We start from the raw sequence: 25,165 nt of genomic DNA, 5'->3' as shown, positions 1-25,165 counted from the left end.
ATCTGGAGTTTTCTTGATTTTGCTTTCGTTTTTTATATCTGGAGATGGAAAGGAACCATGACATGAAATGAGCATGTCTAGAAACATGGGAAAAATCTTACTGTTATGGACACGCCATCCTATAGCAGAGACTGAATGGCTTACTGACTGTGTGTGTACACATCCTATAGCAGAGACTGAATGGCTTACTGACTGTGTGTGTACACATCCTATAGCAGAGACTGAATGGCTTACTGACTGTGTGTGTACACATCCTATAGTAGAGACTGAATGGCTTACTGACTGTGTGTACACATCCTATAGTAGAGACTGAATGGCTTACTGACTGTGTGTGTACACATCCTATAGTAGAGACTGAATGGCTTATTGATTCTCTGTGTGTGTGACCGTGCGCGTGTGTGGTGGATGTGTGTGCGCACATTTGTAGACTTATAAACACTGTAGGGTATTGACTTCCTATAGACAGTGTATGAGGGAGTAGTCTCCCTATATATATATATATATATATGCGCTAATTACTCTTGCTGTAACCTCTCCAACCCCTAACATCTTCTCTCGCCTTCCTTCTGTATTCTTCCAGCAGTTCTGGGTTGGTGTAAACTTTTTCTCAGAATTCAGTCTAGCCTTCGCTAAAGCTAACTGTCTGCAATTAAACAGGACATAAAGCAAAATATCAACAGTTAATAAATAATATTTAAATTAATATTTTATTATATATATTTTAAAAATATAGTCTGTATGATACAATTCTCATTACCAAAACAAAGGTGTTGCGGAGGATGAGGAATCTTAGCATGTTTTGCTAACTATAGAGAAGACATGATGACAAAGCAAATTTTACTCAATGTACATAATTAGACATTAATGAAGTATATTTTCGTAGAACATTTTTAATCTAACGTTTTTCTAAATGTGGAAAACTACCTGTATCGGTAATGATAATCAATACTGTCATGTACGCAGTCTGACGTGATTGTTTAACTTTTTAACTGGGGAAATGTAAAGAGATCTGCTTACCTGGTAGCCATCTTGAAGGTACTGGCAGATGTGTTGCTTCATTCAAAATCAAACTTTATTTAAAATTCTCAGTCCTTCGAAAATGTTGCGGAGGATGACAACATCAGTCACAGACACTTGATTTTTCTACTTTTTTTCATTATTATCATACATGAATATTTAGTTAATACCTTTTCTGTCATTTGAAAACATCTATTAGAACATCCATTTTTTTCAAAATGTTTAAATTACAACTTAACATGCATTTTTTTTTCTTTTTTATTTCACCTTTATTTAACCAGGTAGGCTAGTTGAGAACAAGTTCTCATTTACAACTGCGACCTGGCCAAGATAAAGCATAGCATTGTGAACAGACAACAGAGTTACAAATGGAGTAAATGATAAACAAGTCAATAACACAGTAGAAAAAAACAGTCTATATACATTGTGTGCAAAAGGCATGAGGAGGTAGGCGAATAATTAAAATTGTGCAGATTAACACTGGAGTGATAAATGATCAGATTGTCATGTACAGGTAGACATACTGTTGTGCAAAAGAGCAGAAAAGTAAATAAATATAAACAGTATGGGGATGAGGTAGGTAAATTGGGTGGGCTATTTACCGATAGACTATGTACAGCTGCAGCGATCGGTTAGCTGCTCAGATAGCAGATGTTTAAAGGTTGGTGAGGGAGATAAGTCTCCAACTTCAGCGATTTTTGCAATTCGTTCCAGTCACAGGCAGCAGAGAACTGGAACGAAAGGCGGCCAAATGAGGTGTTGGCTTTAGGGATGATCAGTGAGATACACCTGCTGGAGCGCGTGCTACGGGTGGGTGTTGCCATCGTGACCAGTGAACTGAGATAAGGCGGAGCTTTACCTAGCATGGACTTGTAGATGACCTGGAGCCAGTGGCGAGGGCCAACTGGAGCCAGTAGCGAGGGCCAACCGACTAGAGCATACAGGTCGCAGTGGTGGGTGGTATAAGGTGCTTTAGTAACAAAATGGATGGCCTGTGATAAACTGCATCCAGTTTGCTGAGTAGAGTATTGGAAGCTATTTTGTAGATGACATCGCCGAAGTCGAGGATCGGTAGGATAGTCAGTTTTACTAGGGTAAGTTTGGCGGCGTGAGTGAAGGAGGCTTTGTTCCGGAATAGAAAGCCGACTAGATTTGATTTTTAGATTGGAGATGTTTGATATGGGTCTGGAAGGAGAGTTTGCAGTCTACATTTAACATTTACATTTAAGTCATTTAGCAGACGCTCTTATCCAGAGCGACTTACAAATTGGTGCATTCACCTTATGACATCCAGTGGAACAGCCACTTTACAATAGTGCATCTAAATCTTTTAAGGGGGGGGTGAGAAGGATTACTTTATCCTATCCTAGGTATTCCTTAAAGAGGTGGGGTTTCAGGTGTCTCCGGAAGGTGGTGATTGACTCCGCTGTCCTGGCGTCGTGAGGGAGTTTGTTCCACCATTGGGGGGCCAGAGCAGCGAACAGTTTTGACTGGGCTGAGCGGGAACTGTACTTCCTCAGTGGTAGGGAGGCGAGCAGGCCAGAGGTGGATGAACGCAGTGCCCTTGTTTGGGTGTAGGGCCTGATCAGAGCCTGGAGGTACTGAGGTGCCGTTCCCCTCACAGCTCCGTAGGCAAGCACCATGGTCTTGTAGCGGATGCGAGCTTCAACTGGAAGCCAGTGGAGAGAGCGGAGGAGCGGGGTGACGTGAGAGAACTTGGGAAGGTTGAACACCAGACGGGCTGCAGCGTTCTGGATTAGTTGTAGGGGTTTAATGGCACAGGCAGGGAGCCCAGCCAACAGCGAGTTGCAGTAATCCAGACGGGAGATGACGAGTGCCTGGATTAGGACCTGCGCCGCTTCCTGTGTGAGGCAGGGTCGTACTCTGCGGATGTTGTAGAGCATGAACCTACAGGAACGGGCCACCGCCTTGATGTTAGTTGAGAACGACAGGGTGTTGTCCAGGATCACGCCAAGGTTCTTAGCGCTCTGGGAGGAGGACACAATGGAGTTGTCAACCGTGATGGCGAGATCATGGAACGGGCAGTCCTTCCCCGGGAGGAAGAGCAGCTCCGTCTTGCCGAGGTTCAGCTTGAGGTGGTGATCCGTCATCCACACTGATATGTCTGCCAGACATGCAGAGATGCGATTCGCCACCTGGTCTAGCCAGACACCTAGGTACTTATAGATGTCCACATATTTTAGGTCGGAACCATCCAGGGTGGTGATGCTAGTCGGGCGTGCGGGTGCAGGCAGCGATCGGTTGAAAAGCATGCATTTGGTTTTACTAGCGTTTAAGAGCAGTTGGAGGCCACGGAAGGAGTGTTGTATGGCGTTGAAGCTCGTTTGGAGGTTAGATAGCACAGTGTCCAAGGAAGGGCCGGAAGTATACAGAATGGTGTCGTCTGCGTAGAGGTGGATCAGGGAATCGCCCGCAGCAAGAGCAACATCATTGATATATACAGAGAAAAGAGTCGGCCCGAGAATTTAATCCTGTGGCACCCCCATAGAGACTGCCAGAGGACCGGACAACATGCCCTCCGATTTGACTCAGCTGAGAGGAGGTGCTCTTGTTCTCCATGGACTTTAGTGTCCCAGAACCTTTTGGAGTTAGAGCTACAGGATATAAATTTCTGCCTGAAAAAGCTGGTCTTGGCTTTCCTGACTGACTGCGTGTATTGGTTCCTGACTTCCCTGAACAGTTGCATATCGCGGGGACTATTCGATGCTATTGCAGTCCGCCACAGGATGTTTTTGTGCTGGTCGAGGGCAGTCAGGTCTGGAGTGAACCAAGGGCTGTATCTGTTCTTAGTTCTGCATTTTTTGAACGGAGCATGCTTATCTAAAATGGTGAGGAAGTTACTTTTAAAGAATGACCAGGCATCCTCAACTGACGGGATGAGGTCAATATCCTTCCAGGATACCCGGGCCAGGTCGATTAGAAAGGCCTGCTCGCAGAAGTGTTTTAGGGAGCATTTGACAGTGATGAGGGGTGGTCGTTTGACTGCAGATCCATAGCGGATACAGGCAATGAGGCAGTGATCGCTGGTATCCTGGTTGAAGACAGCGGAGGTGTATTTAGAGGGCCAGTTGGTCAGGATGACGTCTATGAGGGTGCCCTTGTTTACAGATTTAGGGTTGTTCCTTGATGACTTGTGTGAGATTGAGGGCATCTAGCTTAAATTGTAGGACTGCCGGGGTGTTAAGCATATCCCAGTTTAGGTCACCTAACAGAACAAACTCTGAAGCTAGATGGGGGGCGATCAATTCACAAATGGTGTCCAGGGCACAGCTGGGAGCTGAGGGGTGTCGGTAGCAGGCGGCAACAGTGAGAGACTTATTTCTGGAGAGAGTAATTTTTAAAATTAGTAGTTCGAACTGTTTAGGTATGGACCTGGAAAGTATGACAGCCTGCAAAGTAATATCTCTGCAGTAGACTGCAACTCCTCCCCCTTTGGCAGTTCTATCTTGACGGATAATTTTATAGTTTGGTATGGAAATCTCAGAATTGTTGGTGGCCTTCCTAAGCCAGGATTCAGACACGGCAAGGACATCAGGGTTAGCAGAGTGTGCTAAAGCAGTGAGTAAAACAAACTTAGGAAGGAGGCTTCTGATGTTGACATGCATGAAACCAAGGCTTTTTCGATCACAGAAGTCAACGAATGAGGGTGCCTGGGGACATGCAGGGCCTGGGTTTACCTCCACATCACCCACGGAACAGAGGAGGAGTAGTATGAGGGTGCGGCTAAAGGCTATCAAAACTGGTCGCCTAGCGCGTTGGGGACAAAGCATAAAAGGAGCAGATTTCTGGGCATGGTAGAATATATTCAGGGCATAATGCGCAGACAGGGGTATGGTGGGGTATGGGTACAGCGGAGGTAATCCCAGGCACTGGGTGATGATAATAGAGGTTGTATCTCTGGGTGAGGTCACTGCATGTGTGGGAGGTGGGACAAAGGAGGTATCAGAGGTATGAAGAGTGGAACTAGGGGCTCCATTGTAAACTCAAACAATGATAACTAACCTGAACAACAGTATACAAGGCATATTGACATTTGAGAGAGACATACAGCGAGGCATACAGTAATCGCAGGTGTTGATTGGGAGAGCTAGCTAAAACAGCAGCTAATCAGCTAGCACAACAACAGCAGGTAAAATGGTGCTGACTAGGAAGAGAGGGTTGGATTAACTACACACAGAGCCTGAGTGAGGCTGGGGCCGACAGATAAAAACAAACAAACAGAATGGAGTACCGTGATTAATGGACAGTCCAGCAGGCATCAGCTATGTAGCCAAGTTTACAGCAAGGATCCGGTGGAGTATTGGGCTCTAGCCGTGTATAAGTGTGGTGCGGGTGAACAGATGAGTAGGCCGGGAAGTGGGCTCTAGCCGTGTATAAGTGTGGTGCGGGTGAACAGATGAGTAGGCCGGGAAGTGGGCTCTAGCCGTGTATAAGTGTGGTGCGGGTGAACAGATGAGTAGGCCGGGAAGTGGGCCTCAGGGATAGCTTCGGTACTGTGTGCAAGCTAGCTGTGAAGATCAGAAGTAGTTGTCCAGGGATTACAGCAGGAATCCGGCATTGTTGTGGAGAGACAGTTATCCAGGCTAAAAAAAAACTGGCTGGCTGTGCAGAAGGTAAAAGCCGCTAGCAGTGGCTAACAATGACTAAATAGCTTGTAGCTAGTTTTTATTTATTTCACCTTTATTTAACCAGGTAGGCTTGTTGAGAACAGGTTCTCATTTGCAAGTGCGACCTGGCCAAGATAAAGCATAGCAGTGTGAACAGACAACACAGAGTTACACATGGAGTAAACAATTAACAAGTCAATAACAGAGAAAAAAGGGGAGTCTATATACAATGTGTGCAAAAGGCATGAGGAGGTAGGCGAATAATTACAATATTGCAGATTAACACTGGAGTGATAAATGATCATGTACAGGTAGAGATATTGGTGTGCAAAAGAGCAGAAAAGTAAATAAATGAAAACTGTGGGGATGAGGTAGGTGGAAATGGGTGTGCTATTTACCAATAGATTATGTACAGCTGCAATGATCGGTTAGCTGCTCAGCTAGCTGATGTTTGAAGTTGGTGAGGGAGATTAAAAGTCTCCAACTTCAGCGATTTTTGCAATTCGTTCCAGTCACAGGCAGCAGAGTACTGGAACGAAAGGCGGCCGAATGAGGTGTTAGCTTTAGGGATGATCAATGAGATACACCTGCTGGAGCGCGTGCTACGGATGGGTGTTGCCATCGTGACCAGTGAGCGGAGATAAGGCGGAGCTTTGCCTAGCATGGCCTTGTAGATGACCTGAAGCCAGTGGGTCTGGCGACGAATATGTAGCGAGGGCCAGCCGACTAGAGCATACAAGTCGCAGTGGTGGGTAGTATAAGGTGCTTTAGTGACAACGGATGGCACTGTGATAAACTGCATCCAGTTTGCTGAGTAGAGTGTTGGAAGCAATTTTGTACATGACGTCGTCGAGGATCGGTAGGATAGTCAGTATTACTAGGGTAAGCTTGGCAGCGTGAGTGAAGGAGGCTTTGTTGCGGAATAGAAAGCCGATTCTTGATTTTATTTTCGATTGGAGATGTTTGATATGGGTCTGGAAGGAGAGTTTGCAGTCTAGCCAGACACCTAGGTACTTATAGGTGTCCACATATTCAAGGTCTGAACCATCCAGTGTGATGATGCTAGTCGGGCATGCAGGTGCAGGCAGCGATCGGTTGAAAAGCATGCATTTGGTTTTATTAGCGTTTAAGAGCAGTTGGAGGCCACGGAAGGAGTGTTGTATGGCATTGAAGCTCGATTGGAGGTTAGATAGCACAGTGTCCAATGACGGGCTGAAAGTGTATACAATGGTGTCGTCTGCGTAGAGGTGGATCAGGGAATCGCCCGCAGCAAGAGCAGTTAGCTGGTTAGCTTCTGGAGGTTCTTGAATGTGTTCTAAAATGTAAAATAATAGCGATTCCGTATCACATTGGGTGAGGCAGGTTACCGAAGGTATAATTGAATTAAAAATCGAAAAGAGATTGAAAATAAATATGGGTCCGGTGAGTGGTTGGGCTAGCTGGGGACACGGCGATTCAGACAGTTAGCAGGCCTGTGCTAACAAGCTAACAGTTAGTAGGCCGGGGCTAAACAAGCTAGCAGTTAGCAGACCGGGGCTAAACAAGCTAACTGTCTGTAGACCGGGGCAGGCTAGCAGTTAGCAGGCCGAATTAGCAAGCAAGCAGATAGCAAGGGCTAGAAAGTTAGCCTTTGGGGGACGTCGCGATGGGGTTAAGTCTGTTTATGCCTCTTCATTCGGTGACATCAATAGACCGGTCGTGGGTCCGGATATTGTAGCCTAGGAGTATGCTTCGGTGGTAGCACAGGAGCTCTGGCCAGGCTAGCTTCAAGCTAAGTGGATGGAAACGCTAGCCAGGAGTAGTCATCCGGGATTGCAGTTAGCTAGTTGTGAAGGTCCAGATGAAAATGCTCTGTTTGCGGTGGGAATCTGGGGATAAAAATAATAGGTCCGTTATGCTCTGGTTAGAGTCACGTTGATCGAACTGGCGAGAGCTTTCCGAGCTAAAGGTTAGCTGATGACCGCTAGCAATGGTTTTCTGACTGATAGCTGGTAGTTAGCTGGCTAGCTTCAGTTGAGGGGTTCCAGATCTGAAGTAAATATAAATACTTTAGAAGAAAAAAAAACAGATCCACACTACGTTGGGTGAGGCGGGTTGCAGGAGAGTATTTAGATGTTGAGGTTTAGCAAAATAGTTTTCTTCGCATATCTTTTAAAATATGTGAAAACGATATATACAAGGGACACGACAGGACAAGACGTCTGACTGCTACGCCATCTTGGATCACTCAGACAAATCAACTCAAATGTATTTATATAGCCCTTCGTACATCAGCTGATATCTCAAAGTGCTGTACAGAAACCCAGCCTAAAACCCCAAACAGCAAGCAATGCAGGTGTAGAAGCATGGTGGCTAGGAAAAACTCCCTAGGAAGAAACCTAGAGAGGAACCAGGCTATGGAGGGGTGACCAGTCCTCTTCTGGCTGTGCCGGGTGGAGATTGTAACAGAACATGGCCAAGATGTTCAAATGTTCATAAATGACCAGCATGGTCAAATAATAATAATCACAGTAGATGTCGAGGGTGCAGCAGGGTCAGTTGGCTTTTCATAGCCGATCATTAAGAGTATCTCTACCACTCCTGCTGTCTCTTTGTAAGTCGCTCTGGATAAGAGCGTCTGCTAAATGACTTAAATGTAATGTAATGTAATGTCTCTAGAGAGTTGAAAACAGCAGGTCTGGGACAGGTAGCAGAGCTGGACGAGACAGAGCTGGATGTGTTGCGGTAATGAGAATTTCAGCAGATAATGCAATAAAATACAAAAATAATTCATTCCTATGTTGAAATTACTCTTTGTGCAAGGTAGAGACCACTTATCTTTATTATGATATTTTGTTATATTACTAAATGACATGTTTTATATTTAAAAACATTACTGTCATGGTGTTTTAATGGTTTCATGAGAATTACCCGTGTAGTGTCAGCATTTTTTTTACTAGCATGTCGTACCTAAGTTTGCTTATCTTGCCAATGAAAAAGTAATTAAAGTAGTTGGCTATATCAGTGGGTTTTGATGAATGAGCCATCTGATTCAATGAATGATGGCACCCAAAATGTAATTTAAGGTGCTCTAACTTTTTTTTTTCTAACATTCTTTATATCGATTATTTTTTGTTTCACAGTATAGTTTATTTTTATTTAGTTTAGTCACATGATTTCTTATTTGCAGTACGTTTGCCAATCAGTTGGGCTTTCAGACTTGATTTGTCATGCCTCATCCCTCTCAACCATAAAGTTTTTCAAATCTTCTTCAATCCAAGGGGATTTAACAGTTGTTAGTTTTTACTCTTTTTTAGAACCTACCGGACAACTAGGACAAGCTCAAACCAAGTTTATTCACCCAATGGGTCAGACCGTTGAACAGACAAAAGACATGTTCCCACCAGAACAAGTATGTATTCCCCACTTTAGGCGATGTCTCCTCCTTTTCTCTAAACATGACATCTTTATTGCTAGGCAGGAAGTTTAAGTGATGTGGGTAATAAACTGTTCCTTCTCCCTTAATGTGACCTAACCTCGGCCCCCATTCTTCACTAATCCACAGCTCTCCACCCTTATCAGTGACAACAACCATGTGATTGCTTTTTCCCTTACTTTGTAACATTCTAAGCCCCTGGCTCATATTCAACCATAATTGACCCCGATTCCCCCTACAGATAACCATTAACTTCTGGTGTAGCAAGTATTCCAAATTGCAACCCAACAACTGAAACCAGACTGTGGCCATTCTCCTTTCCATAGGATACCCGATGTCTAACAATAACATGTTCTGACAGAATGTAAACGTTCTGCATTCCCCTCTCTCCCTTAGTGACTTGATTAAGGATATTTCAGGTTTATTATAGGCAGAACCCATCACAGTTTTTACAGTAATTTTCTTAATGGGTGCATGCTTATTATTAGCTGGAATAAGCATTTTCATAAATGTGTCGAGTGTAGCGTGTGGTTGCTCCTAATTAAACACCACAGACAAGCAAATACTCTTTACATCAACAACATATGAATCACTACAAAACATATTGTATGACCTCTTATTCATTATATTAGGCCCAGCCTTTGGAACTTTAGTGCTACTATATTGTGATCCCTACATCCTATGGATTGGATACTGCTTTAAAGCAAATTTCTGCAGCATTAGTAAAGATGTGATCAATACATGTTGATGATTTAATTCCTGTGCTGTTTGTAACTACCCTGGTAGGTTGACTGACCACCTTTTCTTGAGTGGGCAGCTTGACGAGAGCCAGTCTATTTAAATCACCCAGAAAATATACTTCTCTGTTGATATCACATGCATTTCACACACATTATCCAGATACTGACTGTTAGCACTTGGTGGTCTATAGCAGCTTCCCACAAGAATGGTCTTTAGGTGAGGCAAGATGAACCTGTAGCCAATTAAAACATTTCCCCCCCAATGTTGGCACTAAGGCAATTCCTCAAAATACACAACATGAGCAGCATCAGATTAGCAAAAATGAAATGGCACATCATCTAAACAGGTTGTTGAATGGAAGCCTTTAGCCTAGTGTATTTACTTCACAAAAAGTCTGCATAAATTCAAAGCGCACACATAATTGACACTGCGACCCGAATGCAGTTAACAAACCCTACAGGAAACCTCCTAGAGTATAGCTTATAAAAGAGTGTGTGCCTCTTTGACCTGTCTCTTTAGACAGTCATACATTTGATAAGTCAATGAACAATTCACTACATATGCATCTCTGTCATAGACATGAAGTCTTAACAATACAGAGAGACATAAGGCAAAATGCTATCTTCACCTGTCCTAGAGCAGGACTTACCAAACTCGGCCCAGGACTCCTAGAGCCTAGGCTGTTTTCCTTTCCAGTCCCAATCTCGCTAAAACCCCAAATCCTGACTCCCGTCTCACATGAAAATCCCAAATTTTATTCTGTAATATGTAGGTTGCATTATCAAAGCACGTCTCTCCCCTATGCATGTCAAAATACCTGTTAAGATACCTTGATATTTAAACTTTGTGCACTCTTCGTCTCTGTTATTCATGAGCTGATCTGCTATCTGTATAATCATCAATTATTTTTTGTCAAATACAGTATAGGATAAGTTATTCTGTAATTCATTGGAGGTTCTCTAGCAAGCTTAGACACTTTAGTCATTTTACTTTTGTCATTTGACTGCCGTTACAACATTTGTATGATTCAACAATGCTATACTCTGCGTGCGTCTTGAGCGTGCTCAGTATTGAGATGAAATGTGATGAATTAACTGAGGAGCATGATAACGATCTGAATTTGTGAATGGCCGGTTTGGCAATTCACAACAATGGCATTGGTGATCAAAGATAATTACTCCATCATTGCTATGGCTGTTACGGTGACCGTATTACCGCCACATCACACCGGTGGTAATGTCTACACACAATACCCCATAATGACAAAGCAAACAGGTTTTCAGGAATTTTTGCAAATGTATTAAAAATAAAAACATTTTAAGTATTCAGACCCTTTGCTATGCATCCTGTTTCCATTGATCATCATTGATGTATCTACAACTTGATTGGAGTCCACCTGTGGTAAATTCAATTGATTGGACATGATTTGGAAAGGCACACACCTGTCTATGTAAGGTCTCACAGTTGACAGCGCTTGTCAGAGCAAAAACCAAGCCATGATGTCAAAGGAATTGTCTGTAGAGCTCCGAGACAGGATTGTGACGAGGGACAGATCTGAGGAAGGGTACCAAAACATTCCTGCAGCATTGAAGGTCCCCAAGAACAGTGGCCTCCAATATTCTTAAAGGGAAGACGTTTGCAGCCACCATGACTCTTCCTAGAGCTGGCCACTCGGCCAAACTGAGCAATCGGGGGGAGAAGCGTCTTGGTCAGGGAGGTAACCAAGAACCCGATGGTCATGCTGACAGAGCTCCAGAGTTCCTCTGTGGAGATGGGATAACCTCCCAAAAGGACAACCATCTCTGCAGAACTCAACCAATCAGGCCTTTATGGTAGAGTGGCCAGATGGAATTCCCTCCCTCAATAAAATGCACTGAGTTTGCCAAAAGGCATCTAAAGGACAAGGTTCTCTGGTCTGATGAAACCAAGATTGAACTATTTGGCCTGAATGCCAAGCGTCACATCTGGAGGAAAGCTGGCACCATCCCTATGGTGAAGCATGGTGGTTGCAGCATCATGCTGTGGGGATGTTTTTCAGAAACACGGACTGGGAGACTAGTCAGCATCGAGGGAAAGATGAACAGAGCAAAGTACAGAGAGATCCTTAATGAAAACCTGCTCCAGAGTGCTCAGGACCTCAGACTGGGGCGACGGTTCACCTTCCAACAGGACAACGACCTGAAACACACAGCCAAGACAACAAGACAAGTGTTGAGCACACGCCAAGACAAGTGGCTACGGGACAAGTCTCAATGTCCGGACTTGAACCCGATCAAACATCTCTGGTGAGACCTGACAATAGCTGTGCAGTGACCCTACCCATCCAACCTGACAGAGCTTAAGGATCTGCAGAGTAAAATGGGAGAAAGTCTCCAAAATACAGGTGTGCTGAGCTTGTAGCGTCATACCCGCTTCCAAAGGTGCTTTAACAGAAGTATTGAGTGAAGGGTCTGAATACTTATGTAAATGTGATATTTACGTAGCTTTTTTAAATTAAAAACATTTACAAAAATGTCTAAAAACCAGTTTTTGCTTTGTCATTTTGGGGTATTGTAAATAGATTGATTAAGGGAAAAATGACTTTAACGTAACAAAATGTGGAAAAAGTCAAGGGGTCTGAATACTTTCCGAATGCACTGTGTAGCTCAACATTTGTATACAAATAAAGTAATATAAATAACTAAGCATAAGTGTACCTATTTCTTTGTTAACCGCTCAACACAGAATAGCCTCGTGCACACTTCCTCAAATTGTTTGGAGAAAATATATTTTCTATTTTATTCAGCTATGTTCAATTGTATTCTTCATACTGTAATATAATGCAATGTACATTTGAAGATCCCTGGGATATCTTCAACCACCAACTTACCATCCTGAGACAAGGCCGAGTATAGCCCACAAAGATCTCCACCACGGCACAACCCAAGGGGGGGCGCCAACCCAGACAGGAAGATCACATCAGTGACTGCGCAATAGCCTTTCTAAAAATGTTGAGAGTATTGGAAGATTCGATATAGGCCGATTTAGTTTTTAAAATATTTTCTGGGTCAAGGTTTGGCTTTTTCAAGAGTGGCTTTATTACTGCCACTTTTAGTGAGTTTGGTACACATCCAGTGGAAAGATAGCCGTTTTATTATATTCAATATAGGAGGGCCAAGCAGAGGAAGCAGCTCTTTCAGTAGTTTATTTGGAATAGGGTCCAGTATGCAGCTTGAAGGTTTAGAGGCCATGATTATTTTCATCATTGTGTCAAGAGATATCGTACTAAAACACTTAAGTGTCTCCCTTGATTGTAGGTCCTGGTAGAGGTGTGCAGACTCAGGACAACTGAGCTTTGAAGGAATATGCAGATTTAAAGAGGAGTCCGTAATTTGATTTCTAATAATCATGATCTTTTCCTCAAAGAAGTTCATGAATTTATTACTGCTGAAGTGAAAGCCATCCTCTCTTGGGGAATGCTGATTTTTAGTTAGCTTTGCAACAGTATCAAAAAGGAATTTCGGATTGTTCTTATTTTCCTCAATTAAGTTGGAAAAATAGGATGATCGAGCAGCAGTATGGGCTCTTCGATACTGCACGGTACGGTCTTTCCAAGGTAGTCGGAAGACTTCCAATTTGGTGTGGCGCCATAGGGTATTGCGCAAGGTTAAATTGAGTTCCTCAGTTAGGTGGTTAACTGATTTTTGTCCTCTGGCATCCTTGGGTAGACAGAGGGAGTCTGGAAGGACATCAAGGAATCTTTGTGTTGTCTGTGAATTTATAGCACGACTTTTGATGTTCCTTGGTTGTGGTCTGAGCAGATTATTTGTTGCAATTGCAAACGTAATAAAATGGTGGTCCGATAGTCCAGGATTATGAGGAAAAACATTAAGATCCACAACATTTATTCCATGGGACACAACTAGGTCCAGAGTATGACTGTGACAGTGAGTAGGTCCAGAGACATGTTGGACAAAACCCACTGAGTCGATGATGGCTCCGAAAGCGTTTTGGAGTGGGTCTGTGGATTTTTCCATGTGAATATTAAAGTCACCAAAAATGTGTTTATTATCTGCTATGACTACAAGGTCCGATAGGAATTCAGGGAACTCAATGAGGAACGCTGTATATGGCCCAGGAGGCCTGTAAACAGTAGCTATAAAAAGTGATTGAGCAGGCTGCATAGATCTCCATGACTAGAAGCTCAAAGGACGAAAACGTAATTTTTATTTTTTGTAAATTGAAATTTGCTATCGTAAATGTTGGCAACACCTCCGCCTTTGCGGGATGCACGGGGGATATGGTCATAAGTGTAGCCAGGTTGTGAGGCTTCATTTAACACAGTAATTCATCAGGCTTAAGCCATGTTTCAGTCAGGCCAATCACATCAAGATTATGATCAGTGATTAGTTCATTGACAATAATTGCCTTTTGAAGTAAGGGATCTAACATTAAGTAGCCCTACTTTGAGATGTGAGGTATCATGATCTCTTTCAATAATGACAGGAATGGAGGAGGTCTTTATCCTAGTGAGATTGCTAAGGTGAACACCGCCAATGTTTAGTTTTTCCCAGCCTAGGTCACAGACACGGTCTCAATGGGGATAGCTGAGCTGACTACGCTGACTGTGCTAGTGGCAGACTCCACTATGCTGGCAGGCTGGCTAACAGCCTGCTGCCTGGCCTGCACCCTATTTCATTGTGGAGCTAGAGGAGTTAGAGCCCTGTCTATGTTCATAGATAAGATGAGAGCACCCCTCCAGCTAGGATGGAGTCCATGACTCCTCAGCAGGTCAGGCTTGGTCCTGTTTGTGGGTGAGCCCCAGAAAGAGGGCCAATTATCTAAAACTTCTATCTTTTGGGAGGGGCAGAAAACAGTTTTCAACCAGCGATTGAGTTGTGAGACTCTGCTTTAGAGCTCATCACTCCCCCTAACTGGGAGGGGGCCAGAGACAATTACTTGATGCCGACACATCTTTCTAGCTGATTAACACGCTGAAGCTATGTTACGCTTGGTGATCTCTGACTGTTTCATCCTAACATCCTTGGTGCTGACGTGGATAACAATATCTCTATACTCTCTACACTCTACTTATCTTCAGATTAGCCTTAACGTCGGTAGCCCTGCCCCCTGGTAAACAGTGTATGATCGCTGGATGTTTCGTTTTAAGTCTAATACTGCGGGTAATGGAGTCGCCAATGACTAGATTTTTCAATTTGTCAGAGCTAATGGTGGGAAGCTTCGGCATCTCAGACCCCGTAACGGGAGGAGTAGAGACGAGAAGGTTCGGCCTCTGACTCAGACTCGTTGCTTAATGGGGAAAGCCGGTTGAAAGTTTCTGTCGGCTGAATGAGCGACACAGGTTGAGCATTCCTACAGCATTTCCCTCCAGAAACCGTGAGAAAGTTGTCCGGCTGCGGGGACCGTGCGAGGGGATATATGGTTAATACGTTAGTATGTTACTATCTGTACTTACTGGTGGCACAGACGCCGTTTCATCCTTTCCTACACTGAAATTACACTTGCCTAACGATTGCGTCTGAAGCTGGGCTAGCAGCACAGCTATCCTTGACGTAAGGCGATTGTTTTCCTGTATATTATGAGTACAGCGACTGCAATTAGAAGGCATCATGTTCATGTTACTACTTAGCTTCGGCTGTTGGAGGTCCTGACGAACCATGTCCAGATAAAGCGTCCGGAGTGAAAAAGTTGAATGGGGGAAAAAAGTTGAGGGAAAAAACAAAAATATAAACGGTAATTAAAAAGTAAATACCGTAAAGTTGTCAGGTAGCTAAGTAAGGTTGGCAACACAACGCACAGCAACACGTGAACAAGTCTGCAAGTTGTGACCGGAAATCCGGTGCCGACAGAGATGGCCGCATCGCTTCGCGTTCCTAGGAAACTATGCAGTATTTTTTTTCTGTGTTATTTCTTACATTGGTACCCCAGGTAGTCTTAGATTTTATTACATACAGTCGGGAGGAACTATTGGATATAAGAGCAACGTCAACTCACCATCATTACGACCAGGAATACGACTTTCCCGAAGCGGATCCTGTTTTACACACCACCCAGGATAATGGATCGGATCCCAGCCTGCGAACCAAAACAACAACGCCGTAAAAAGGGCAGACGAAGCGTTCTTCTGGTCAGGCTCCGGAGACGGGCACATCGCGCACCGCTCCCGAGAATACTACTCGCCAATGTCCAGTCTCTTGACAGCAAGTTAGACGAAATCGGAGCAAGGGTAGCATTCCAGAGAGACATAAGAGACTGTAACGTTCTTTGCTTCACGGAAACATGGCTCACTCGAGACACGCTATTGGAGTCAGTACAGCCATCTGGTTTCTTCACGCATCGCGCCGACAGAAACAAGCATCTTTCTGGTAAGCAGAGGGGCGGGGGGTATGCCGTAAGATTAACAAGACGTGGTGTGATCATAACATACAGGAACTGGAGTCCTTCTGTTCACCGGACTTAGAATTCCTCACAATCAAATGTCGACCGCATTATCTACCAAGATAATTATTTTCGATTATAATCACAGCCACATAGTGGGGAGAACAAGTATTTGATACACTGCCGATTTTGCAGGTTTTCCTACTTACAAAGCATGTAGAGGTCTGTCATTTTTTATCATAGGTACACTTCAACTGCGAGAGACGGAATCTAAAACAAAAATCCAGAAAATCACATTGTATGATTAAGTAATTCATTTGCATTTTATTGCATGACATAAGTATTTGATACATCAGAAAAGCAGAATTTAATATTTGGTACAGAAACCTTTGTTTGCAATTACAGAGATCATACGTTTCCTGTAGTTCTTGACCAGGTTTGCACACACTGCAGCAGGGATTTTGGCCCACTCCTCCATACAGACCTTCTCCAGATCCTTCAGGTTTCGGGGCTGTCTCTGGGCAATACGGACCTTCAGCTCCCTCCAAAGATTTTCTATTGGTTTCAGGTCTGGAGACTGGCTAGGCCACTCCAGGACCTTGAGATGCTTCTTACGGAGCACCCTGATGTCCTTACACAGCTCTCTGGTCTTGGTCATTGTGGAGAGGTTGGAATCTGTTTGATTGAGTGTGTGGAAAGGTGTCTTTCAAACAGGTGTAGTTAATACAGGTAATGAGTGGAGAACAGGAGGGCTTCTTAAAGAAAAACTAACAGGTCTGTGAGAGCCGGAATTCTTACTGGTTAGTAGGTGATCAAATTCTTATGTCATGCAATCCAATGCAAATTAATTACTTAAATCACTGTATGATTTTTTTCTGGATTTTTGTTTTAGATTCTGTCTCTCACAGTTGAAGTGTACCTATGATAAAAAAAGCAGTCACATCGATGGCCCTGAACGAACTTCATTTGACTCTATGTAAACTGGAAACCCAATATCCTGAGGCTGCATTCATTGTAGCTGGGGATTTTAACAAGGCTAATCTGAAAACAAGACCCCCTAAATTTTATCAGCATATCGATTGTGCTACCATGGCTGGTAAAACCCTAGATCATTGTTATTCTAACTTCCGCAACGCATATTAGGCCCTCCCCCGCCCTCCCTTTGGAAGAGCTGACCACGACTCCATTTTGTTACTCCCTGCCTATAGACAGAGACTAAAATAGGAACCTCCCGCGCTCAGGTCTGTTCAACGCTGGTCCGACCAATCTGATTCCACGCTTCAAGATTGCTTCGATCACGTGGACTGGGATATGTTCCGCATTGCGTCAAACAACATTATTGACGAATACGCTGATTCGGTGAGCGAGTTTATTAGCAAGTGCATCGTCGATGTCCTACCCACAGCAACTATTAAAACATTTCCAAACCAGAAACCATGGATTGATGGCAGCATTCGCGTGAACCTGAAAGCGCGAACCACTGCTTTTAATCAGGGCAAGGTGATCAGAAACATGACAGAATACAAACAGTGCAGCTATTTCCTCCGCAAGGCAATCAAACAAGCGAAGTGTCAGTATAGAGACAAAGTAGAGTCGCGATTCAATGGCTCAGACACGAGGTATGTGGCAGGGTCTACAGTCAATCACGGATTACAAAAAGATAACCAGCCCCGTCGTGGACCAGGATGTCTTGCTCCCAGACAGACTAAACAACTTCTTTGCTCGCTTTGAGGACAATACAGTGCCACTGACATGGCCCGCTACCAAAACCTGCGGACTCTCCTTCACTGCAGCCAACGTGAGTAAAACATTTAAATGTGTTAACCCTTGCAAGGCTGCAGGTCCAGACGGCATCCCCAGCCGCGTCCTCAGCAGACCAGCTGGCTGGTGTGTTTACGGACATATTCAATCAATCCTTATCCCAGTCTGCTGTTCCCTCATGCTTCAAGAGGGTCACCATTGTTCCTGTTCCCAAGAAAGCTAAGGTAACTGCGCTAAACGACTACCACCCTGTAGCACTCACTTCCATCATCATGAAGTGCTTTGAGAGACTAGTCGAGGACCATATCACCTTCACCCTACCTGACACCCTAGACCCACTCCAATTTGCTTACCGCCCCCAATAGGTCCACAGACGATGCAATCGCAACCACACTGCACACAGCCCCAACCCATCTGGACAAGAGGAATACCTATGTGAGAATGCTGTTCATCGACTACAGCTCATTTAACACCATAGTACCCTCCAAACCCTGGGTCTCGACCCCGTCCTGTGCAACTGGGTACTGGACTTCTTGACAGGCCGCCCCCAGGTGGTGAGGGTAGGTAACATCTCCACCCCGCTGATCCTCATCACTGGGGCCCCACAAGGGTGCATTCTGAGCCCTCTCCTGTACTCCCTGTTCACCCACGACTGCGTGGCCATGCACGACTCCAACTCAATCAGCAAGTTTGTAGACGACACTACAGTGGAAGGCTTGATTACCAACAGCGACGAGACTGCCTACAGGGAGGAGGTGCGGGCCCTCGGAGTGGGTTGTCAGGAAAATAACCTCACACTCAACGTCAACAAAACAAAGGAGATGATCGTGGACTTCAGGAAACAGCAGAGGGAGCACCCTCCCTATCCACATCGATGGGACAGTAGTGGAGAGGGTAGTACGTTTTAAGTTCCTCGGCGTACACATCACGGACAAACTGAATTGGTCCACCCACACAGACAGCGTGGAGGCTGAAGAAATTTGGCTTGTCACCAAAAGTACTCACAAACTTTTACAGATGCACAATAGAGAGCATCCTGTCGGGCTGTATCACCGCCTGGTACGGCAACTGCTCCCCCCTCAACCGGCTCTACAGAGGGTAGTGAGGTTTGCGCATTGCATCACCGGGGGCAAACTACCTGCCCTCCAGGACACCTACACCACCCGATGTCACAGGAAGGACAAAAAGATAATCAAGGACAACATCCACCCAAGCCACTGCCTGTTCACCTTGCTATCATCCAGAAGGCGAGGTCAGTACAGGTGCATCAAAGCAGGGGCCGAGAGATTGAAAAACAGCTTCTATATCAAGGCCTTCAGACTGTTAAACAGCCACCACTAACATTGAGTGGCTGCTGCCAACATACTGACTCAACTCCAGCCACTTTAATAATGGACAAATGTATGTAGACACTTTAAACAATGCCACTAAATATGTTAACATACCCTACGTTACTCATCGCATATGTATATACTGTACTCGATACCATCTACTGCATCTTGCCTATGCCGTTTTGTATCATCACTCATTCATATATTTTTTTGTACATATTCTTCATCCCTTTACACTTGTGTGTATACGGTAGTTGTTGTGAAATTGTTAGGTTAGATTACTCGTTGGTTATCCTTGCATTGTCGGAACTAGAAGCACAAGCATTTCGCCAGACTCACATTAACATTTGCTAACCATGTGTATGTGATAAATAAAATTTGATTAGAATTATTATTTGAATTTTATTGAAACAATTTTTAAATGCACATCTTTACATCTTCGCATGAAATACTGTCGCCAATTGGATGGAAACCTAGCTAATGAGTTAACATGAGGAATCCAAAAAAATTGTCAAAAGCCTGCCACGGACCCAACACATCCCACCCCACAACTAATACTGTATATAGTATCAGTTCTCTGTCTGACAAGTCGTATATAGCTGCGGCTCAGATAATTGTTTATTCATCCAATGTAATGTATTTCCAGTGAATTTTGTCCCCCCCCGCCCCATGTTCTGAGTAATTCGTAATTGAAGTGGTTACAATTCTACATCCTGATATTACCAAGTTCTGTGCACTACATGGTGCTGTTCCAGTTTTTTAAAGAACCCCCCCACCCATTGGATTTGTGCATTTGAAACATTGGTCAGGTAAACAACCAAAGCATGGGTTACTGTCATACCTTGTCCATAAACTGCTAACAGGGTAGCCTAGTGTTTAGAGCGTTGGACTAGTAACCGAAAGGTTGCAAGTTCAAATCCCAGAGCTGACAAGGTACAAATCTGTCTTTCTGAACTAGGCCGTCATTGAAAATAAGAATTTGTTCTTAACTGACTTGCCTGGTAAAATAAAGGTAACAAACCAGTATGTGATTTGGTGAACTATCCCTTTAACATTGGGGGTGGGGGGTGTAATCTTTAAAAATAAATAACATAGTAGGAACGGCACTATCTAGTGGTCAGAACCTGGTAATGACAGTATGTAGGATGGGACATGAAATGAACAATTTCTCTGAAAAGATGGGGGGGAGGAACCCCAAATTTCCACAATGCTCAGAGCTGCAGCTCCATACTACTTATTAGACATGGAGATCTGATTGATATTGTATTCTCATTCTCACGATGGGTTGGGGGGTCCATAGGTGGCTTTTGACAATTAGTCTTCATGTCTTACACATAGTAAATAAAATAGAAAAGGTGGTCCAAATTGGATCCTATAAATTTAAAATATATATTTCTGGTGCAATCAATTAGCTTAATTTTTCAAAGCTCAAATTATATTTCAACCAAAAAATGTTGCAGGAATGCTTATCTTATCTAACTACAGAAATGACTTCAGAACAATCTGAAACGGTGGGTGTCATGGCTTGCTGAAATGATGGATGGATGTTGGGATTATTGCAGTGTAACTATGTATTTTTGTCAGGCATGACCATACAGCACTGAATGAGCAAATTTGACTTTGCAAGCTGTATATTGAACTGCTACCAAAAAGTAAAGTTTACGTTCATCATGAATATTCATAGTTAATATTTCCGACTGTTGTATCTATGTTTACAGGTCTATTTCCAAGATGCAAATAAAATGTTATTCGTCGCATGCTTCATAAAAAACAAGTGAAGATCAACAGTGAAATGCTTATTTAAGGGCCATTCCCAACAATGTACAGAAATAAAGTAATAACGCTTAATGAAAAATACACAATGAGTAACGGTAACTTGGCTATATACACGGGGTAGCAGTACTGAGTTGGTGGAGAGATTTGAGGTAGATATGCGCAGTTGAAGTCAGAAGTTTACATACAGGTTGGAGTCATTAACTCGTTTTTCAACCACAACACAAATTTCTTCTTAACAAACTATAGTTTTGGCAAGTTGCTTCGGACATTTACTTTGTGCATGGCCCAAAAAAACATTTCCAACAATTGTTTACAGACCGATTATTTCACCTATAATTAACTTTATCAAGTTTTACATACACTAAGTTGACTGTGCCTTTTAAACAGCTTGGAAAATGAAAATGTCAAGGCTTTAGAAACTTCTGATTGCCTAGTTGACATAATTTGAGTCAATTGGAGGTGTACCTGTGGATGTATTTCAAGGCCTACCTTCAACTCAGTGCCTCTTTGCTTGACATCATGGGGAAATCAAAAGAAATCAGCCAAGACCTCAGAAAAATACATTGTAGACCTCCACAAGTCTGAGCAATTTCCAAACGCTTGAAGGTACCATGTTCATCTGTACAAACAATAGTACGCAAGTATAAACACCATGGGACCACACAGCCGTCATACCGCTCAGGAAGGAGACATGTTCTGTCTCCTAGAGATGAACGTACTTTGGTGCGAAAAGTGCAAATCAATCCCAGAACAAAGGACCTTGTGAATATGCTGGAGGAAACCGGTACAAAACTATCTAAATCCACAGTAAAACAAGTACTATATCGACATAACCTGAAAGGCCATTCAGCAAGGAAGATGCCACAGCCTCAAAACTATACTGAATGAAAATATAAACGCAACATGCAACATTTTCAAAGATTTTACTGAGTTACAGTTCATATAAGGAAAACGGTTAGGCCCGACTATGGATTTCACATGACTGGGAATACAGATATGCATCTGTCCCACTCTTCTTCAATGGCTGTGCGAAGTTGCTGGATATTGGCGGGAACTGGAACACGCTGTCTTACACGTCGAGCCATAGCATCCCAAACATGCTCAATGGGTGACATGTCTGAGTAAGCAGGCCAGCCTCCAGGAATTATGTCTGTAGCTTATGCCTGCCCAACCCCATAACCCCAACGACTCCATACACGTGGTCTGTGATTGTGAGGCCGTTTGGACATACTGCCATTTTCTCGAAAAAGACATTGGTAGAGAAATGGTCATAAAATTAACTGGCAACAGCTCTGGTGGACATTCCTGCAGTAAGCATGCCAATTGCACACACACTCAACTTAAGACATCTGTAGCATTGTGGTGTGTGACAAAACTGCATCTATGAATTTATTAATGAAGCCGATGACTGACTGATAACTCCTCAATGCCATTTGATGAATCACGGAACATATTCCAGTCCTGATAGGCTAGCAAAACAATCCTGTAATTTAGCATCCGCTTCATCGGACCAATTGTGTTCGTTGTCCGTAGCTTATGCCTGCCCATACCATAACCCCACCACCACCGTGGAGGTCCTGGGCTGGCATTTTTACACATGGTTGTGATGCCGGTTGGACGTATTGCCACATTTTTTAAAACGACATTGGCTTATAGTGGAGAAATTAACATTTAGTTTTCTGGCAACCGCTCTGGTGGACATTCCTGCGGTCAGCATGCCAATTGTTTGCTCCCTCAAAGCTTGAGACATTTGTGGCATTGATGTGTGAAGAACAAAAAAAGTTTACCTGTGTAATGATCATGCTGTTTAATCAGCTTCTTGATATGCCACACCTGTCAGATGGATTAATTATTTTGGCAATGGAGAAATGTTCACTAGCATGGATGTAAACACATTTGTCATCATTTGAGAGAAATAAACTTTGCATATGGATGATTTTATGGGATATTTTATTTAATCTCATAAAACATGGGACCAACACTTTACATGTTGGGTTCATATTTTTGTTCAGTGTAAATGGTCTATTGACCTCAGTATGCTTAGGCTTACCTGTTCTCTGTACTGTAATTATGACTCACTGAATCTATCTTATATATCAAAAGAGAGGCCAACGTGTAGGCTCTCGGATGAAACTAAGTCGGCAACTAAATAATCTGCCTCTACCTTCCGTTCTATTCGCGAATGTACCACCACTGGAGAACAAACCGGACGAACTCCGTTCGACACTATCCTATCAACGGGACCTGAAGAACTGTAATATCCTAGGTTTCTCAGAGTCGTGGCTGGACATGGATAATATACATCTAGCTGTTTTTTTCTATGCGTTGTCAAGACTACGGCAGCGTTGGGTAAGGTTAGGGGGAGGGATGTGTCTCTTTGTCAACAACAAATGCTCGTGCACGATCTCGAATATTAAGGAAATCTCGAGTTTCTTCTCTCCTGCGTTTTAGAATACTTCATGATTAGCTGTAGACCATATATTTACCAATAGAGTTGATCTATATTTTTAGTAGCAGTCTATTTACCACCACAAACCGACGCTGGCGGTAAGACAACACTCAACGAGCAGTATTAGGACATAAGCAAACAAGAAAATACTCTCAGGGAAACTGAAATCCATTTTACCTCATTTCTACTAGCATGTCACCTGTGCAACTAGAGGACCTTTACTCCACACACAGAAACACATACAAAGCTCACCCTCTATTTGGCAAATCTGACCATAACTCTATCCTCCTGATTCCTGTTTACAAGCAAAAACTAAAACGGGAAGTATTTGAACAGGAAGTACCAATAATGAAGTGGTCCGATGAAACCGATGCTAGTCTACAGGACTGTTTTGGTAGCAAAGAATGGAATATGTTCTGGGATTCATCCGATGTCATTAAGGAATTTACAATATCATTCACTGGCTTCGTTAAAAAGTGCATTGACGTCATCGTCCCCACATTGACCATATGTACATATTCTATCCAGAAAGAATGGATTACAAGCAACAGCCGCTAAAGGATGGAGCTGCCGCTTTCAAGGAGTTGGCATCCAGCCGCAGAGGGTAGTGCATACGGCCCAGTACATCACTGGGGCCGAACTCCCTGCCATCCAGGACCTCTATACCAGGCGGTGTCAGAGGAAGGCCCTAAAAATTGCCATTCAAGACATAAACTGTTATTTTTGTTACCGCACGGCAAGCGGTACTGATGCACCAGGACTCTGAACAGCTTCTACCCCCAAGCCATAAGATGGATAAATAGTTAGTCCGGGTAGCTATTTGGTTAACTATTTAACTATCTGCATTGACCCTTTTTGCACAAACTTTTTTGACTCATCACATACGCTGCTGCTACTGTTTATCTATCCTGTTGCTTAGTCACTTTATTCCTAGTTATATGTACAAATCTACCTCGATTATCTTGTACCACTCCACATCGGCTCAGGACTGTTACCCCGTGTATATAGCAGAGTTATTATTTCTTATTGTCTATGTATTATTACTTTTATTACATGTTATTAGTTTTCTATTATTTCTCTATTTTATCTCTGCATTGTTGGGAAAGGCCCGTAAATAGTTTACTGTTAGTCTACACCTGTTGTTTACGACACAAAACAGTTTGATTTGAAAGCCCTTAAGTAACACTGCAACAAAATTATTTACTGTTTTGCCATTGTTTTTAGGGAGCTAAACTATATGATTGTGTAATTGCTGAAGGATATGTCTATAGCACACGAGTCAAAATGACTGACTGTGTTCATATCAGTTAAATTTGGAGATAATTACTAATTATGGCATTTTCTACACCAACTTTATTCATCATAATGTTGCAGTTTCTCTTCTGTGCCCCATGTTTAACACATGTTCATTTTTCAACAGTCTGCTTTCCTGCACTGGATGGCAGTGATCCTCCCACCTAGTGCCACCACCTGCATTCTGTCCCTCTCTCTCCTGATTCCCTAGTAGATACATTGTCACCCTATAGTCTGGTAGCCTGGCTGCTCACCTACATGTATATCAATGAAGACCCCATTTGGAAAGACGCCAGGCCAGCGCCCCAGAGCTGATGGGGGTGAGAGAAACTCACGGCTTATGTACATGAATGTAGCCGAAACGTTACACATGACA

At 43.4% G+C, this 25,165-nt stretch overlaps 1 protein-coding gene across 1 annotated transcript in view; it reads left to right on the top strand.

The window, feature by feature from the left end:
- LOC124035128 (spindlin-Z-like) overlaps window positions 1-25,165 on the top strand; it is a 38,543-nt gene that overhangs the window by 4,971 nt on the left and 8,407 nt on the right. The window contains exon 3 of the mRNA XM_046348547.1: window positions 24,917-25,109. Within this exon, the coding sequence (XP_046204503.1) occupies window positions 25,058-25,109 (52 nt within the window). The 5' untranslated portion in view covers window positions 24,917-25,057. The remainder of the gene's footprint in view (window positions 1-24,916; window positions 25,110-25,165) is intronic.

Source organism: Oncorhynchus gorbuscha, linkage group LG05 (assembly GCF_021184085.1).
Source record: "Oncorhynchus gorbuscha isolate QuinsamMale2020 ecotype Even-year linkage group LG05, OgorEven_v1.0, whole genome shotgun sequence".
In the NCBI taxonomy this organism is placed as follows: Eukaryota; Metazoa; Chordata; class Actinopteri; order Salmoniformes; family Salmonidae; genus Oncorhynchus; species Oncorhynchus gorbuscha.
This window is presented reverse-complemented; position numbering and strand designations above follow the sequence as displayed.